The 18,143-nt window shown below is 42.4% G+C and overlaps 1 protein-coding gene across 19 annotated transcripts in view; it reads left to right on the top strand.

The window, feature by feature from the left end:
- LOC139539159 (E3 ubiquitin-protein ligase MYCBP2-like) overlaps positions 1-18,143 on the top strand; it is a 233,145-nt gene that overhangs the window by 72,336 nt on the left and 142,666 nt on the right. For all 19 annotated transcript variants that reach the window (XM_071342003.1, XM_071341989.1, XM_071341984.1 and 16 more), the window contains exons 12-16: positions 2,503-2,707; positions 14,412-14,576; positions 14,892-15,050; positions 15,287-15,491; positions 17,285-17,430. In XM_071342003.1, the coding sequence (XP_071198104.1) occupies positions 2,503-2,707; positions 14,412-14,576; positions 14,892-15,050; positions 15,287-15,491; positions 17,285-17,430 (880 nt within the window). The remainder of the gene's footprint in view (positions 1-2,502; positions 2,708-14,411; positions 14,577-14,891; positions 15,051-15,286; positions 15,492-17,284; positions 17,431-18,143) is intronic.

The following is an 18,143-nucleotide window of genomic DNA, read 5'->3' as shown; positions in this document are numbered from 1 at the left end:
GAAGTCGAAGTTTACATACACTTAGGTTGGAGTCATTTAAAACTCGTTTTTCAACCGCTCCACAAATGTCTTGTTAAGAACTCACACTTCTGTAAGTTTGCCTGTAGTCCATACTCTTTCAGTCTTCTCAGGACCTTTTCCAGGTTAGCCATGTGATCTTTGTGTCTGCATCCTGTTATGATCATGTCATCCAGGACACATTGGGTTCCTGGGATTTCTTGAAAGATGTGGTCAATAGTTCGTTGCCAAATGGCTGGGGCTGATGAAATGCCAAAAACCAGGCGGTATTTCCTGTATAGACCTTTGTGTGTGTTTGTCAGGTACTGTTTGGTGCTCTTTTCAACAGGTAGCTGCAGGTAAGCCTGTTTCAGGTCAATTTTACTGAAGTGTTTCCCACCAGCCAGTGCAGCAAAAATGTCATCCAGATGTGGCGGGGGGTATTGGCCCACATGCAACATTGAATTCACAGTTACCTTCAAGTCCCATCCCTCCCGGGTAATCGGGCAACTTTTGCAAAAAAAATTATGTCTGAGCGAGGGAAATGCTGTAAATTAAGAGCACTCAATGTATTCTGAATGATGAGACGTTGAGGATTATAATAAATACCACTTTGATGTTATAAACCAAACCTCTGTGAATCCAACTGTGCGTTTCCAGATCATAAACCTCATGTCATATAGTGTCAACTTTTATGATCACAATGTTTGTATGTGGTCATACCCTGGTTTGTTTTGAACAGAATGAGCCTATGTTTGTTTATTGCTTATAAGAAAATGAGCCGCTGCACACGCACGTGAACGCACTCATGACCCCTTTCTATATGCGCCAACATTTCCATCCATTTCTCTGAGTTGCTTTGTGAAAGCCTAAAACATTGCAAGATGGTATTTCATAACTTAGCTTGTCATGTTGGAAATGGAACAGGCTTTCAAATCATGCCCACCTGACCCAGATTGTGATTTATAATGGAAAGTTTTTTGGACTACAGTAATTGTGTGATGGGGGATGCAGGGTTGTGTTCCAAACGAAAAAACAACGTAACACTTTATGTCTTTTTTTCAGCATATTTTAAATAACTTGTAGAAAATACCCTTTATTACACTGTCCTAAAAAATGATGACCGTCCTGTCACTTTACTTGGACTAAGAAAATACACCTTATGACTCTGTCAAGAAGCATTATGACCACCATAATCATATAAGCCAGATGGGCCCATCACGTAGATGCCCTTATGTCAGTCATCAGTCAAAAAGAGGGTGTCTTGTCCTGCTCCTTAAATCTTCTCCTTCATTCATCCTAGTCATCAGCAATGGAGCATTGGGGTAGATGTCTGACATCGATGTGTGCACAATTACAATGATAATATAATATTGGATATGTTTCATAAAATATTATGTAACATGAACATCCTGTTGACAAGTAGGCTATCGTGTAATGGAATGTTTTGCCTTCTGTTTTGTGGGTTTTTGACACTCTTATGTAGGTATCATAACCAGCCATAAAATAAGGCAATATGTGTCACAACATGGTCTAAATATGTCATGACAGTTTTCTGACCATATTATGAAAGGTTATGACACGTTATATTAGCTGTTATGACATGGTTATGACAGTGTTACCAAGCACGGTGTGCCTGCTCTAGTTCCTCAACGGCACAGCTAGTAGAGCTCAAAGTACCTTATAGTTGAAGACTCTTCTTTGAGTCATAAAAGTGCATTAAAATTGCTTAGGGAACTATGCACACTTTAGTGAGGTGTGTGGCCGCTTGCACCTACCCCACATTGCACCTACCCCACATTTTCCAGTAGTCTCTAAAAAAAATCAACAGTGTAATATTTGGATTGTCTTGTGTCAGGTGAACTGTTATGTCCAACTTTGGTCTGATAATTATCCCATTATTTCCAAACTGTTCCCTTCCAATTGCTACAATGGTTGTGCATATGCTCTTCATTTTTCTTTCTGTAAGAAACATTTCAATTTAGCCCTATCCAAATAGGCCTTAACATCCCACGAGTGTTAAGGTGATTTGGCCAAAATTTTTAGAGGGGCTGAATTGGATGATTTTTGCCTGCGTTTTCCTCCTCATTAAGAAATGCATCTGAAAATGAGATTTGAGACTTGGAGGCATGCTTTGATGTGAGTGTTTCTTGTGTGTCTTCGCACGTGGGATGTGTATGTACATTCTTTCTGGAAACAGTCACTCACCGGTCTAAACAACTTGAAAACAGTCTAAGCAGCTCTGCTACAGCAAGTAAAGTGGTCCAGTGAGGTTTGCTCTCATTTGTGTCTGGAGTGGTAGTAAGCTAACCAACTTGAGCCAATTAGCTTTTGTGCTTCACTGATGTTGTGATAATCAGAACACTCTTTTTCAGCCGAAGCGTCCGGTGTGAGACCATGGTAAAGTTACAGGTTTTCAACCGTTAAAGTTTAGTTTTTCATAACAGTTCCTTTTTAAATATTTTCTCTCTCTCTCCCTCTCCATCCTGCCCCTCCCTCCCTCAGATCTACTACACAGGGAAGTATCAGAGCCTTGGCATCAAGCAAGGTGGTCCGTCGGCAGGTAAATGGGTGGAGCTGCCTGTCACCAAGTCCCCTAAGATCATCCAGTTCTCGGTGGGCCATGACGGCTCACACGCCCTGCTTGTGGCCGAGGATGGCAGCGTGTTCTTCACCGGCTCTGCCAGCAAGGGAGAGGATGGAGAGTCCAGTAAGTATGGATGATAACACACACCTACACAGACGGGAATACGTATGGATGTGATTCAAGATGCCGCTGACGGATATGGCTGTTTAGGGACTTTTTTTTCATGTTTATCTTAACTTCTTTTGTACAGAAAGTTCATACTATTATCACATGACCGCCAAGTACTTCTGGACATCAGATTGACAGTTGGTAACCTTGATTTCGAATTCAAAATCGACTCAGATGTTCCCTTGTTCATGCCTTTGTTTTGTGGGCTACCAAAACGCTGCAGGTGTAGACACCGTAGACGAGCCGGCTTCCTTGTGAGACTGAGACGACGAGGAAATCGACTGGCACTCCCCTCTGTTCTTTTGGCAAATGTCCAGTCAATCGAGAATAAGATAAGAGACTCTCGAACAAAGCTCTTCCATCAGACAAACTTGAAAAGCTGCAATATTGTATGTCTTGCAGAGATGTGGATGGATGACTATACCTAGAACTCAGGGGTTTCTCCATGCAGCGGCATGATTGGACAAAGGCGGCCTCGGGCAAGTTCAAAGGGGAGGGGTGTGCCTCTTCATAAACAACTAGTGCGCTGCTTCCGTTGTGTACGAAATCTTAAGCTTTTGCTCACCTGATAAAGAATACCTCTAGGTAAGCTGCATAATCTACCAAGAGTTGTCATCCGTAATTTTCACGAATGTCTAAATCCCTCATAGAACCTACACCGCTAAGGCACTCAACAAACTATATATAGGGCCATAAAAAAACAAGAACCACTCACCCAGAGGCAATGTTTCTGGTGGGCGGAGACTTTAAAGCTGGGAGACTTAAAACCGATGTACCTCACTTTTACCAACACGTCTCTTGAGCCACTAGGGGTGCTAAAACTCTAGACCACTTTTATTCTACCCACAGAAACGCATACAAGGCCCTCCTTTCAGCAAATCTGTTATGACGCTATTCTCCTGTTTCCTGTTCACACCAAAAGCTCAAACAGGATGTACCAGTGATGCGCTCAATACAGAAGTGGTCCGATGTAAGCAGACGCAAGGCTACAATAAAAAAAGTTTTTCCTAGCCACCGTGCTTCTACACCTGCATTGCTTGCTGTTTGGGGTTTTAGGCTGGGTTTCTGTACAGCACTTTGAGATATCAGCTGATGTACGAAGGGCTATATAAATACATTTGATTTGAATACTGTTTTGCTAATACAGACTGGGATATGTTCCAGAATTCACCCAATAGCATTGAGGAGTTTACCACTTTACCAGGGCTTCAATAATAAGTGCATAGACAACGTCGTCCCCACAGTGACTATACAAACATATCCAAACCAAAAACCATGGATTACAGGCAATATCCGCGCTGGGCCAAAGGCTAGAGCTACTGCTTACAAGAAACGGGACATGGACACATGCAAGAAAGCCCGCTCCGACCTCTGAGACATCAAACATGCTAAAGGACAATATTGGAGGAAGGTGGAATCTAATTACACCGGCTCTGACGCAGAGCTTGCAGGTTCTATCGGATTACAAAGGGAAACCCAGTCGTGAGATGTCCAGTGATGGAGAACTCCCAAACAAGCTAGTCTTGTGTGAAAGCCCTTTTTCCAAATGACTGTATGATCCCGCTCTTCGTGGCCAATGTGAGTACAACTTTTAAACAGGTTAACGCTCGCAAGGCCACCGGGTCAGACGGAATACCAGGGCACATTCTCAAATCATTGGCAGACCAGCTGGTGAGTGTCTTCACTGACGTTTTCAATCTCTCCTTGTTCCAGTCTGTAAACCCAACATGTTTCAAACTGTTCACAATAACTCTAAGTTAACCTGCCTAAATGACTATCACCCTGTAGCACTCACATCTGTAATTATGAAGTGCTTTGAAAAGCTGGACATGACACAATCAACATCATCCCAGACACCCTGGACCCACTCCAATTCACAATTCGCCCCAACAGATCCACAGATGACGCAATCTTAATTGCACTTCACACTGCCCTCCCATTTGGACAAGCGGGGAAATAACTATGTGAGTGCCATTTACAGACTAAAGCTCGGTGCATGGTCACGCATGACTCCAACACCATCAAGTTTGCTGACGACACAACGTTGGTAGGCCTAATCACCGACGGCGATGAGACGGCCTACAGGGAGGAGGTCGGAGACTTAGCAGTGTGGTGCCAGGATAACAACCTCTCCCTCAACGCCAGTAAGCCCAAGGAGCTGATCATGGACTGCAGAATAAAGGGGGAGATCACTCCCCCATCCACATCAATGGGGCTGTAGTGGTGTGGGTCGAGGCCTTCAAGTTCCTCTGTGTCCACAACTCTAAGAACTTAACATGGTCCACACACACCTGCACAGTTGTGAAAAGGGCATTACAGCACCTCTTCCCCCTCAGGAGGCTGAAAAGATTTGGCATGGGCCCTCGGATCCTCAAAAAGTATCTTGACTGGCTGCATCACCGCTTGGTATTGCAAATGCTCCCTGCTATCCAGGACTTCTATATCAGGCGGTGTCAGAGGAAGGCCTGAAAAATTTGAAAAAACTCTAGCCACCCAAGACCTAGACTGCTCACTCTGCTATCGTCCGGCAACCGAAGCACAGGCTCTCGGACCAACAGGCTCCGAGACAGCTTCCCTAAGCCATAAGAATGCTAAATAGTCCGGGTAACCATTTAATTATGGCTATCTGCAATGACCCTATCTTCCACTGACTCGATGCACGCTCACACTATACACTGAGTCTACAGAACATTAAGAACACTTTCCTAATATTGAGTTGCACCCCCCTTTTGCCCTCAGAACAGCCTCAATTCGTTAGGGGATGGACTCTACAAGATGTCGAAAGCGTTCCACAGGGATGCTGGCCCATGTTGACTCCAATGCTTCCCACAGTTGTCCGGTTGGCTGGATGTCCTTTGGGTGGTGAACCATTCTTGATACACACGGGAAACTGTTGAGCGTGGAACAACCCAGCAGCGTTGCAGTTCTTGACACAAACCGGTGCGCCTGACAGCTCCTACCATACTCTGTTCAAATGCACTTAAATATTTTGTCTTGCCCCTTCACCCTCTGAATGGCACACATGCATTATCCATGTCTCAGGACTTAAAAATCCTTCTTTAACCTGTCTCCTCCCCCTTCATCTACTCTGATTGAAATGGATTAAACAAGTGAGGGATCATAGCTTTCACCTGTATTCATCTGGTCAGTCTAAGTCATGTGCAGGTGTTCTTAATGTTTTGTACACAGTGTATATATGCACTACATACTTACTCTTTCCCACAAAACCCACACACACACAAAGTGCATTCAGAAAGTATTTAGACCCCTTGACTTTATCCACATTTTGTAATATTACAGCCTTATGCTAAAATGTATTAAGTTGTTTTTTCCCCCTCGTCAATCTACACACAATGCTCCATAATGACAAAGCGAAAAACATTTTGCAACAGTTGTTGCAAATGTATTAAAAATGGAAATATCACATTTACATAAGTATTCAGACCCTTTACTCAGTACTTTGTTGAAACACTTTTGGCAGCGATTACAGTCTTGAGTCTAAGCTACAAGCTTGGCACACCTGTATTATGGGAGTTTCTCCCATTCTTCTCTGCAGATCCTCTCAAGCTCTGTCAGGTTGGATGGGGAATGTTGCTGCACAGCTATTTTCAGGTCTCTCCAGAGATGTTCGATCAGGTTCAAGTCCGGGCTCTGGCTGGGTCACTCAAGGACATTGAGACACCCCAGTCTGAGGTCCTGAGCACCCTGGAGCAGGTTTTCATCAAGGATCTCTCTGTACTTTGCTCCATTCATCTTTCTCTCGATCCTGACTAGTCTCCTAGTCTTTGCCGCTGAAAAACATCCCCGCAGCATGATGCTGCCACCATGTTTCACCGTAAGGATGGTGCCAGGTTTTTTTTCCAGATGTAGCAGTCATACACCTGTGGCATTCAGGCGATTAGAGTTCAATATTGGTTTCATCAGACCAGAAAATCCTGTTTCTCATGGTCTGAGTCCTTTAGGAGCCTTTTGGTAAACTCCATGTGCCTTTTACAGAGGAGTGGCTTCCGTTTGGCCACTACCATCAAGGCCTGATTGGTGGAGTGCTGCAGAGATCTCCCATCTCCACAGAGGAACTCTGGAGCAGAGTGACCATCGGGTTCTTGGTCACCTCCCTGACCAAGGCCCTTGTCCCCCGATTGCTCAGTTTGGCCAGGTGGCCAGATCTAGGAAGTGTCTTGGTGGCTGCAAACTTCTTCCATTTAAGAATGATGTAAGCCACTGTGTTCTTGGGTACTTTCAATGCTGCGGTACCCTTCCCCAGATCTGTTCTTCGACACAATCCTGTCTCTGAGCTCTAGGGACAATTCCTTTGACCTCATGGCTTGGTTTTTGCTCTGAAATGCACTGCCAACTGTGGGACCTTATATAGACAGTTGTGTGCCTTTCCAAATCATGTCCAATCAATTGAATTCAGCACAGTGTTGTGCTGTGTTGTGCCTTCTACAATCAAGTTGTAGAAGGCATCAAGGATGAACAATGGAAACAGGATTCACCTGAGCTAAATGTCGAAGCTCATAGAACATAACAAGGCTGCTACCAACTGTTCTACCACAGGTGCCGGGAGCTGACACTGTCGTAGTCAATGTGGGGTCAAATGACATCAGGAGGGCTAGCTCGCAAAATTTGAAAATGGATTTTAAAGAACTTATTTTAGCATTAAAAGACTCCAAAAAATGACCAATAATTTCTGGTCCAGTACCATCGTGTGAAAGATTCAAAAGACTGCTGGCATTACACATCTGGCTAAAAGACTACTGTAGCTCTGCTGGAGTCAGTTTTATTGATAACTTTGACACCTTCTGGAAACAGAAGATACTCTACAGGAATGACGGAGTCCATCCAAATCATCTTGGCTCCTGGACTCTGTCCACACATTTCAAGGCTGCGTTGAAACAATGACTGGTAAATGATCCAAGACCAGCTCAGTTAGTCCCTATTGTTGTGACAATGAGTCGTCATAATGCTGCATCAAATGTACATGATCTTAGGGGCACTGGCAAACAATGCAAGTGATTTAATTTATGTACCCCTAATTGCACCGAATCTGTTTGTCCTACAGCTATTGTAAGCAGTAATCATGAGCCTGTAAACCAGAGTTACACTGTTAGCACTGAGGCGGTGTGCAATAGTAGGAAGACCACTTTATTCAGCTCACTCTGCGCTATCAGCTCCAATGTAAATAACATGAGTAAATCTACCTTTGATAAGCTTCCCAGTAAAGCATTAAAAACAGTCAAGCAACCCAGAAATATGCTAAAAATAGCCCATATTAACAGATGTAGCCTAAGAAACAAGGTCCGTAAAGTCAATAACTTGCTTGTAACAGATGACATTCATATTCTGACTTTGAGAAACTCACTTAGATAATACCTTTGATACAATGGTAGCAATACATGGTTATAACATCTACCGAAAAGACAAATGCCAACGCAGGCAGTGTTGCGGTCTATATTCAGAACCACATTCCTGTAAAGCTTATAGACTATCTAATGTTAAATACTGTTGAAGTAATATGGCTACCGGTTCATTTGCCTCATCTAAAGCCCATTCTTGTGGGAAGCTGCAATAGACCACCAAGTGCTAACAGTCAGTATCTGGATATGTGTGAAATGCTTGATAATGTACAGTTGTAGTCGGCAGTTTACATACACCTTAGCCAAACAAATTTCAACTTAGTTTTTTACAATTCCTGACATTTAATCGATGTAAAAATGCCATCTATTTTGTGAAGTGCACCAGTCCCTCCTGCAGCAAAGCACCCCCACAACATGATGCTGCCACCTCTGTGCTTCAAGGTTGGGATGGTGTTCTTCGGCTTGCAAGCATCCCCCTTTTTCCTCCAAACATAACGATGGTCATTATGGCCAAACAGTTCTATTTTTGTTTCATCACACCAGAGGACATTTCTCCAAAAAGTACAATCTTTGTCCCTATGTGCAGTTGCAAACCACAGTCTGTCTTTTTATGGCGGTTTTGGAGCAGTGGCTTCTTTCTTGCTGAGCGGCCTTTCAGGTTATGTCGATATAGGACTTGTTTTACTGTGGATATAGATACTTTTGTACCTGTTTCCTCCAGCATCTTCACAAGGTCCTTTGCTGTTGTTCTGGGATTGATATTCACTTTTTGCACCAAAGTACGTTCATCTCTAGGAGACAGAACGCGTCTCCTTCCTGAGCGGTATGACAGCTGTGTGGTCCCATGGTGTTTATACTTGTGTACTATTGTTTGTACAGATGAACGTGGTACCTTCAGGCGTTTGGAAATTGCTCCCAAGGATGAACCAGACTTGTGGAAGTCTACAATTATTTTTTCTGACGTCTTGGCTGATTTCTTTACATTTTCCCATGATGTGAAACAGAGGCACTGAGTTTGAAGGTAGGCCTTGAAATACATCCACAGGTACACCTCCAATTGACTCAAATGATGTCAATTAGCCTATCAAAAGCCACTAAAGCCATGACATCATTTTCTGGAATTTTCTAAGCTGTTTAAAGGCACAGTCAACTTAGTGTATGTAAACGTCTGACCCGCTGGAATTGTGATACAGTGAATTATACTGTAGTCTGTAAACAATTGTTGGAAAAATTACTTGTCATGCACAAAGTAGATGTCCTAACCGACTTGCCAAAACTGTAGTTTGTTATCAAGAAATTTGTGGAGTGGTTGAAAAACGAGTTTTAATGACTCCAACCTAAGTGTATGTAAACTTCCGACTTCAACTGTATGTGATATCAACAGAGAAGTATATTTTCTGGGTGATTTAAGTATTGACTGGCTATCATCAAGCTGCCCACTCAGGAAAAAAAACTTTAAACTGTAAACAGTGCCTGCAACCTGTATCAGGTTGTCAGCCAACCTACCAGGTTAGTTACAAACAGGAATTTAATCATCAACATGTATTGATCACCTCTTTACTAACGCTGCAGATATTTGCTTTAAAGCAGTATCCAAATCCATAGGATGTAGTGATCACAATATAATAGCCATATCTAGGAAAGCCAAAGTTCCAAAGGCTGGGCCTAATATAGTGTATAAGAGGTCATACAATAAGTTTTGTAGTGATTCATACGTTGATGACGTAAAGAATATTTGCTGGTCTGTGGTGTGTAATGAGGAGCAACCAGAAGCTGCACTTGACACATTTATGAAACTACTTATTCCAGTTACTAATACGCATGCACCCATTAAGAAAATGACTGTAAAAACTATTAAATCACCATTGATTGAAGAGGAATTGAAACATTGTATGGTCGACAGGGATGAGGCAAAAGGTATGTCAATTAAGTCTGGCAGCCCAACTGATGTATGTACTGCAAATTAAGAAATCATGTGACTAAACTAAATACAAATTAGCTAAACTATGAAACAAAGATAATTATATAAATAATGAGAGTAAAAAGCTTTGGGGCACATTAAATGACATAAAAAAATTAAAAAACCAACTCGGCTCCTTCATTTATTGAATCAAATGGCTCATTCATCACAAAGCCCACTAAGATTGCAAACTACTTTAATGACTCTTCATTGGCAAGATAAACAAACATAAGGATGACATGCCAGCAATAAACGCTGACACTACACATCCAAGTATATCGGACCAATTTATGAAAGACAAGAATTGTACTTTTGAATTCTGTGAAGTCAGTGTGGAAGATGTGAAAAATTGTTGTCTATCGACAATGACAAACCACGGGGTCTGACAGTCTAGATGGAAAATTACTGAGGATACTAGCAGACAATATTGCCTATCCTGTTTGTCACATCTTCAATTTAAGCCTACTCGAGAGCGTGTGCCCCTAGGCCTGATGTGAAGCTAAAGTCATTCCGCTACCCAAGAATAGTAAAGCCCCCTTTTCTGTCTCAAATAGCCGACCAATCAGCCTGTTACCAACCCTTAGTAAACTTCTGGGGAAAAATGGTGTTTGGCCAGATACAATGCTATTTTACAGTAAATAAATTGACCACAATTTCAGCATGCTTATAGGGAAGGACACTCAACAAGCACAGCACTTACACGAATGACTGATTGAGAGAAATTGATGATAAAATTGTGGGGGCTGTCTTGTTAGACTTCTGTGCGGCTTTTGACATTATTGATCGTAGTCTGATGCTGGAAAGATGTATTTGTTATTTGTTAGTTTCAGAGTGGGTGGCAAGGAATAAGTTAGCCCTAAATATTTCTAAAACTAAAAGCATTCTATTTGGAACTAAAGCCTAAACCTCAACTAAATATTGTAATAAATAATGTGGAAATTTAGCAAGTTGAGATGACTAAACTGCTTGGAGTAACACTAGATTGTAAACTGTCATGGTCAAAACATATTGATGCAGTAGTAGCTAAGATGGAGAGAAGTCTGTCTGTAATCAAGTCCTGCTCTGCCTTCTTAACAACCCTATCAACAAGGAAGGTCCTACAGGCCCTAGTTTGCCACCAAAAAAGACTTAGCAAAATTGCAATTAGCTCACTTGGATGTACACAGAGAGCTAATATTAACAATATGCATGTCAATCTCTCCTGGCTGAAAGTGGAGGAGAGACTGACTTCATCACTGCTTTTATTTATGAGAGGTATTGACATGTTGAATGCACCGAGATGTCTGTATAAACTACTGGCACACATCTCGGACACCCATGCATTCCCCACAAGACATGCCACTTGAGGTCTCTTCACAGTCCTCAAGTCCAGAACAGACTACGCCGGGGACTGTGAAGCAACACAAACATTGACAGTCACACAGACACACAGGCACACGCACTATACATACACATGGATTTAGTACTGTAGATATGTGGTGGAGTAGGGGCCTGAGGGCACACTGTGTTGTGAAATCTGTGACTGTATTGTATTTTTTTTTTAATTGTATGAACTGCCTTAATTTTTCTGGACCCCAGGAAGAGTACAAATAGCATAAGGTCTGAATACTTATGTAAATAAGGTATTTTTGTTTGCAAAAAATTCCAGAACCTGTTTTCTCTTTGTCATTATTGGGTATTGTGTGTAGATTGATGAGAGACAAAAAAAACTACTTAATAAATTTTACAATAAGGCTGTAACGTCACAATGTGGAAAAAGTCAATGGGTCTGAATACTTTCCGAATGCACTTTATACCGACACAACACAAATGCACACACACATACACTACCAGTCAGAAGTTTTAGAACTCGCTCAAGGGGTTTTCTTTATTTTTACCATTTTCTACATTGTAGAATAATAGTGAAGACATTAAACGATGAAATAACACATGTAATCATGTAGTAACCAATAAAAATTTAAATCAAAAAAATATTTTATGTTTGAGATTCTTCAAATAGTCACCTTTGCCTTGGATGACAGCTTTGCACACTCTTGGCATTCTCTTATCCAGCTTCATAAGGTAGTCACCTGGAATGCATTTCAATTAACAGGTGTGTCTCCTTAAAAGTATTTGTTTCCTTCTTAATGCGTTTGAGCCAATCATTTGTGTTGTGATAAGGTGGTGGGGGTGTATACAGAAGATAGCCCATGTTGTAGCAAGAACAGCTCAAATAAGCAAAGAGAAATTAGTCATCATTATTTTAAGACCTGAAGGTCAGACAATCTGCAAAATTTCAAAAACTTTGATAGTTTCTTCAATTGCAGTAACAAAAACCAAGCACTCTGAAACTGGCTCTCATGAGGACCGCTACAGGAATGGAAGACCCAGAGTTACCTCTGCTGCAGAGGATAAGTTCATTAGAGTTACCAGTCTCAGAAATTGCATCCCAAATAAATGCTTCAGTGTTCAAGTAACAGACATCAACATCAACTGTTCAGAGGAGACGGCGTGAATCAGGCATTCATGGTCGAATTGCTGTGAAGAAATCACTACTAAAGGACACCAATAAGAAGAGACTTGCTTGGGCCAAGAAACACAAGCATGGACATTAGACCGGTGGAAATCTGTCCTTTGGAGATTTTTTGTTCCAACCTCCGTGTCTTTGTGAGATGCGGTGTGGGTGAATGGATGATCTCCGCATGTGTATTTCCCGCATGGAGGAGGAGGTGTTATGGTGTGGGGGTGCTTTGCAGGTGACGCTTTGATTTATTTAGAATTCAAGGCATACTTAACCAGCATGGCTACCACAGCATTCTGCAGCGATACGCCATCGCATCTGGTTTGCGCTTAGTGGGACTATCATTTGTTTTTCAACAGGACAATGACCCAACATCAACACCAAGGCTGTGTAAGGGCTATTTGACCAAGAAGGAGAGTGATGGAGTGCTGCAGCAGATGACCTGCCCTTCACAATCACCCGACCTCAACCAATTTGAGATGGTTTGGGATGAGTCAGACCGCGGAGTGAAGGATAAGCAGCCAACAAGTGCTCAGCATATGTGGGAACTCCTTCAAGACTGTTGGAAAAGCATTCCAGGTGAAGCTGGTTGAGAGAATGCCGGGAGTGTGCAAAGCGGTCATCAAGGCAAAGGGTGGCTACTTTGAAGAATCTCAAATATAAAATATATTTTGATTTGTTTAACACTTTTTGAGTCCATATGTTTTATTTCATAGTTTGATGTCTTCACTATTATTCTACAATGTTTAAAAATAGTACAAATAAAGAAAACCCCTTGAATGAGTAGGTGTTCTAAAACTTTTGACCGGTAGTGTTCAAACACACTTTTACACTCATTATAAGCTGATGCTCTGTTATTTATTTTACTCGTATTATTATATATCCTGATGGCTAGTCACTTTACCCTGCCTTCATGTGCATATCTACCACAAATACCTCATACCCCTGCACATCGATCTGGTACTGGTACTCAATAGGCCGCAGAAGCTTCCACCCTTAAACCTGCTGTTTTCCATTGTGCCCTTTGATTCATTACTGGTGATAATTGTAGAACTCACCATTGTGTATTGTTTCAAAAAGGTTGCTTAGTTTATTTACAAAGCGCTCCTGCAGAAACACTCGTGAAGATCAAAACAATGGAATACAGTACAAGAGCACAAGATAGTGCTAGAGGTTCCAAGGGTGGCTTCTGATTTGGGTAGAGCTGCTTTTGGTTTTTATATTCCACAAATGTTGCAGGGAGGATCAGGCTTGAATGCCTGTTGGCCTTTCAGGATTTTAAAACATTAGTGGGGATTGCTCTAAGTGAAGATTTATTTTTTATGATCATGTTTTGTAATTTAGTCTTTTATGTAGTTTAGTAATTGTGTGTTTGTATTGTGCAGGGTTCATTTGAAAAAGAGGCTTGGGCTCAATATGACACCCCGTTAAAATAAAGGTTCATTAAAGTCCCCGTATACATCTTAATTCTGGAATATTTTATTCCTCTTGTGTTACTATTTGTTTTGTTGGTAAGGGCTCGTGAAGCAAGCATTTCACGGTGAAGTCTACAGCCCTTGTATTCGGCTCATGGGATAAATACATTTTTTTATTATATTTCACACCTACACAGACGAGAACACACATGGATGAGAACAGACATCGCTTTCACACACACACAACAACAAAAAATAACATTCTGTGTCTTTTGGTAAGGATGACGGTCTTCAATGAGAAAAGCATTGCATTCAGAATAAATTCCAACGAACTTTGACCTATCACAATCACATTGTTATCTACCACTTCACCAGTGTTGTCTTTTGCACGGAGACATCTGTTTTACCTCTACGGTCTACTCTCCAGCCAAAAGCCGGCGCCAACCGAAGACCTACAAGCCCAAGAAGATGATGAAGCTGGAGACCAAGACGGCGGTGAACACAGCCTGCAACAACGGCAGCAGCGGCATCGTCACCAAAGACGGAGAGCTCTACATGTTCGGCAAGGACGCCATCTACAGCGACAGCACCTGTGAGTGGGGTAGAGACAGGGGAACAGGTTTATTTTGGGTTGCGTTTGGCAAATGTTCACAATTGTTAATGGGTAGTGTTCATTCGTGCACATGTTCACAAATGAAAAATATTAGACTGACATGTTACAATGTGGCTATCAAAGACAGCTTTATTAAAAGCCTTGTTGGTTTGATAATGTTTTTTTGTAGCCTGGAAATTCAGACTGAGTTCCGTTAAGTGGAACGTAGCATGATTAAGTTGGGATGAGGCTAGGTCTTCAACAGTCACTATACAGTATCAATGTGTTCTGCCGTCTCTCTTGTGCCCCTTCCAGGCCAGGTTTCAGACCTGAAGGGTCACATTGTAACCCAGGTAGCCATGGGGAAGGCCCACACCTGTGTCCTGACCAAGATCGGAGAGGTCTGGACGTTTGGGGTAAACAACAAGGGCCAGTGTGGCCGAGAAACAGGGGCCATGAACCAGGCAGGGAAAGGTAACATGCATGGTGGACGCACATACACTATGCGCATACACACGCATACACAGATGCACGCATGAGCACACCAATTACCCCCCCAACGCAAACATACTTTATTATACCATATGCACACATAAACACAGACCCACATTTTTTGGGGGGCATGTATATTTTCTGTATTTTGCATGCATCACCCATGTGTGAAAAACGCACTTTAAATATAATAAACTTGTCTTCTCTAAACCCTGTAGCATTTGGCATTGAGAGCATGGCGACGGCCATGGAAGAGGACCTGGAGGATGAGCTGGAGGAGAAGGAGGAGAAGAGCATGATGTGCCAGCCGGGCATGCACAAGTGGAAGCTGGACCAGTGCATGGTGTGCACCGTGTGTGGAGACTGCACCGGCTACGGAGCCAGCTGTGTCAGCAGCGGACGGCCCGACAGAGTACCCGGAGGGTAATGCTGGGCATACACTACATGACTTCTAAAACCTTAACAACTTGGACATGCTCACATTTCCGGATGTCCTTGTCACACATCTTTCAATCCGTCCATCCTCAACCCCAGGTTTCTCCGTTGTCGTAGGAAGGAAATGCAGACGCGCAAACAGCGAGCTAATATTATTATGTGCAGAAACGTCAAGAGACGGAGGCGCAGAATATGAATATATAATTTGATTTTATAAAATGATCTTTTTGGTGTCATGGTACGACGCAGAGGTAATATTGAAAAGGCCACAGCTCCACCAATCTGTTCTCCATCACCTCGGTCCACACAGTGCGTGCTGTTGCGTTCCTCTTCGCCATCATTGTTTTAGTCTCACATGCTGAGAGCTCACTGGCTATTGGCAAGCTTTTCCCAATAATGTCATAACTTTGCTTATACTACAAGATGCACGACCAAAATGTATGACATTGCCAGTCATCGGACAAGGGTCTGGAGAACAAAACAGCTGCGTGTCCTTGACCCACTCAAGCTATGCGAGTCCCGGCATACTGATCCTAGCAAAAGCTAATAGGATTTCACTCCGATCATGAAAATTAGTCTGGGAAAACTTGACGAAGTGGGAGATATACGCACACATTCACTCTCACATTCACTCTCACATTCACACACACTCACACACACAAGCAAGCCACATGAGAACACACACACCATTCACTAGTTGCGGTATCTTTGTTAAGAGAACGTACATTTATGTTTGGGTCTAAGTTAGGGCTGACCCCATTTAGTCGAATGGTCGATTGTTTGGTCGATAGTCTGTTGTTCGACCGAGATTCACTGGCGCGAAACTCTGAGGGCCTAGAATATTTTATACAATGTTGCAAGTTTGCTAGCAGGAGTTTCGGGCCCGACCAAGTTAATACAATAGATGATGCAATGTTTCCAGTTTCTTGCAGACAGGCCATGCAATGTCATTAATAGGATATTTGTTTTTAGCAGGATATTTTCTACCTGCGGGCTGCAATGTTTTTATTTGTTGGCTTCATGTATTGAGGCTATTTTTACATATTGGCAATGGCAATAGAAGTTACTTTTAGATTTGTATCAATTTCATTTAGATAGAATTTTGATTAACCACATGACATTGATTTTGAGATATGAAGACGTTATTATAAATGATATTAAACTGTTCCATGAAATTGTGCATATGAAAATCATAACTGGCAGTAGAAATGGTACGATAACTTGGCACTCCAAATGGAAAAGGTTGCCGACTGCTGGTGTAGCCTATTACTGGCAACTTCAGGAGCATAATGGCAGAATCTGCGAAGGCCAGCAGCAGAGGGATGAGGGTCGGGAACAGGTTCTTCTGGTTAGGCTATCTCTGGCTCCCTCTTTAGTCATTTGTCTTCATTTTTTATCGCAGTGCTTAAAGCATCAGACAAGCTCAGTAGCCTACATATAGTTGATTTTATTCAAACATATCGTGTCTATATATATATATATGGGAAAATACACGTTTTAAAATTTAGACTAAGATTATTTTTTTTGTCGGGGACAGCCCTAGTCTAAGTTAATGCTCAAGTCTATTTGCTATTTCTAGTGCTCAGTGATCTATCTTTACTAATCAGTATTGCAGAGTCAGAATGCTGATCAGATGCACTAATATTTGTTTCTCTGTGTGTTTGTGTGATTGTGTTTGTCTTGTGTCTTTGTGGATGTCTGCGTTTGCTCGTGTTTATTTTGATGTATGTGTGTCTACTTGTGTAATTTGTTGTGTGTGTGTATCTCTCTCTCCCTCTCAGTATCTGTGGCTGTGGTTCGGGGGAGTCTGGCTGCTCAGCGTGTGGCTGCTGTAAGGCCTGCGCCAGGGAGCTGGATGGACAGGAGGCTAGACAGAGGGGCATCTTTGACGCTGTCAAGGAGATGATACCACTAGACCTACTACTAGGTATAACACACAATAACAATAACAGTTGCTCAATATACATTACATGACCAAAATTATTTGGACACCTGTTTGTCGAAAATCTTATTCCATAGTCTTGGGCATTAATATGGAATTGGTCCCCCCTTTGCAGCTTGAACAGCCTCCACTCTTCTGGGAAGGCTTTCCACTAGATGTTGGAACATTGCTGCAGGGACTGGCTTCCATTGAGCCACGAGCATTAGTGAGGTCGGGCACTGATGTTAGGCGATTAGGCCTGGCTCGCAGTCGGCGTTCCAATTTATCCACTGATCTCGACAAACCTTTCTGTATAGACCTGGCTTTGTGCTCAGGGACATTGTCATGAAAGGGCCTTCCCTCAAACTGTTCCCACAAAGTTGGACGCACAGAATCGTCTAGAATGTCATTGTATGCTGTAGCGTTAAGATTTCCCTTCACTGGAACTAAGGGGCCCAGGCTCGAACCATGAAAAACTGTACCTGACCATTATTCCTCTTCCACCAAACCTTACAATTGGCATTATGCATTGGGGCAGGTAGCGTTCTCCTGGCATAGCAGAATCCACTAATTTGTAGAGGTGTCCACATACATTTGTATATGTAGTCTAGCTGCATGTTCCGGTTTGATGTATTCATTTGCAAACAGTCATGACCCACAAGGCATCAATGTTGTCTGCTTCTTTTATGTATCTTTTGTCTGTCATTCCATGTCAGCAC

This window comes from Salvelinus alpinus, chromosome 14, assembly GCF_045679555.1.
Source record: "Salvelinus alpinus chromosome 14, SLU_Salpinus.1, whole genome shotgun sequence".
NCBI lineage: Eukaryota > Metazoa > Chordata > Actinopteri > Salmoniformes > Salmonidae > Salvelinus > Salvelinus alpinus.
Note: the sequence above shows the minus strand (reverse complement) of the source record. Positions and strands in the feature narration are given on the sequence as shown.